The sequence below is a fragment of the Mesitornis unicolor genome, unplaced genomic scaffold (assembly GCF_000695765.1).
Source record: "Mesitornis unicolor isolate BGI_N332 unplaced genomic scaffold, ASM69576v1 scaffold7260, whole genome shotgun sequence".
In the NCBI taxonomy this organism is placed as follows: Eukaryota; Metazoa; Chordata; class Aves; order Mesitornithiformes; family Mesitornithidae; genus Mesitornis; species Mesitornis unicolor.
In genome coordinates this window covers 292-1,191 of record NW_010157498.1, presented here as the reverse complement: position 1 = coordinate 1,191, position 900 = coordinate 292, and the positions used below count along the sequence as shown (strand labels likewise).

General features: G+C 48.3%; 1 protein-coding gene across 1 annotated transcript in view; it reads right to left on the bottom strand.

Moving 5' to 3' along the window:
* The window catches only part of LOC104537371 (nuclear pore glycoprotein p62-like), a gene marked incomplete at both ends in the record, with an annotated part of 4,562 nt that overhangs the window by 3,375 nt on the left and 287 nt on the right, over positions 1–900 (bottom strand). Inside the window, 1 exon segment of the mRNA XM_010180226.1 lies at positions 1–286. This exon segment is cut by the window's left edge and continues 41 nt beyond it. Within this exon segment, the coding sequence (XP_010178528.1) occupies positions 1–286 (286 nt within the window).

Genomic DNA, 900 nt, shown 5'->3' with positions numbered 1-900 from the left:
CGCTGCTTGCAGAGCTGCAGTGCTGATGTTGAATCTGGCTGCTCCGGCCTGCGTCGTGGTACTACTGGAAAAGGTAAACCCTCCAGTTGCTGTCGTCAACTGAGCGGTAGTGCTGGCGGTGGTGGCAGCAGTGGTGCCAGCAGACCCAAACACAAAGCCAGAAGTGGCAGCTGCTTGACTGGAGGGCACACTGGATGGTGCAGAGCTACCAAAGCCAAAGGCCCCTGTGATTCCAGTGGCTGGAGTTGCAGTGCTGCTGCCAAAGTTTAATTTTGGTGCATTTGCCCTAGAGAAGAAAACAGAAGATGATCATCTGTTTGAGACACACATCCAGTCAACTACTGAGCTGGCTTTCTTAAAGACCGTTTGCTGACAGCAGAAACCACCTTTCACAAAGATGTGCACTTGACCAGGTCCATAGTAAAATTATGGCAAAGACTGTATTGCAACTCCCATCATCTGTGAACCTCTGCTAACTCTCCTTATACTGACTCCCTTTAATTACCTCCACCCACCCAGGCACAAGACATTTAGGGCAGCGCAAGGAAAGTTGCTTATTACCGCAGCTTCTAAGCACCCTTTTTGCTTCCCCTACAGAAGACTGTTTGTTTCAACCAACTCTTACAGCTCATCCCCTTTTGAGCTCCCTTCTGGCATGCTTTGACAACAGCAGCTGTGGATAATCACTTCAAAGCATACAGCCTTTCCTCGGGACAGACCAGTCCCACTTGGCTGAAGAAACACTCCAAGGGCCCCAGGTTTGGATCAGAAAGGACAGGATGTTTTATGTTTAGATGCAAGATTTTGTCATTTCTTCACACAAACATCTACAACCCAAGTACAGATGGGCGTGTAGGACATCTTATTCTTAATAAACATCGGAAAAAGCCAGCACGGAGT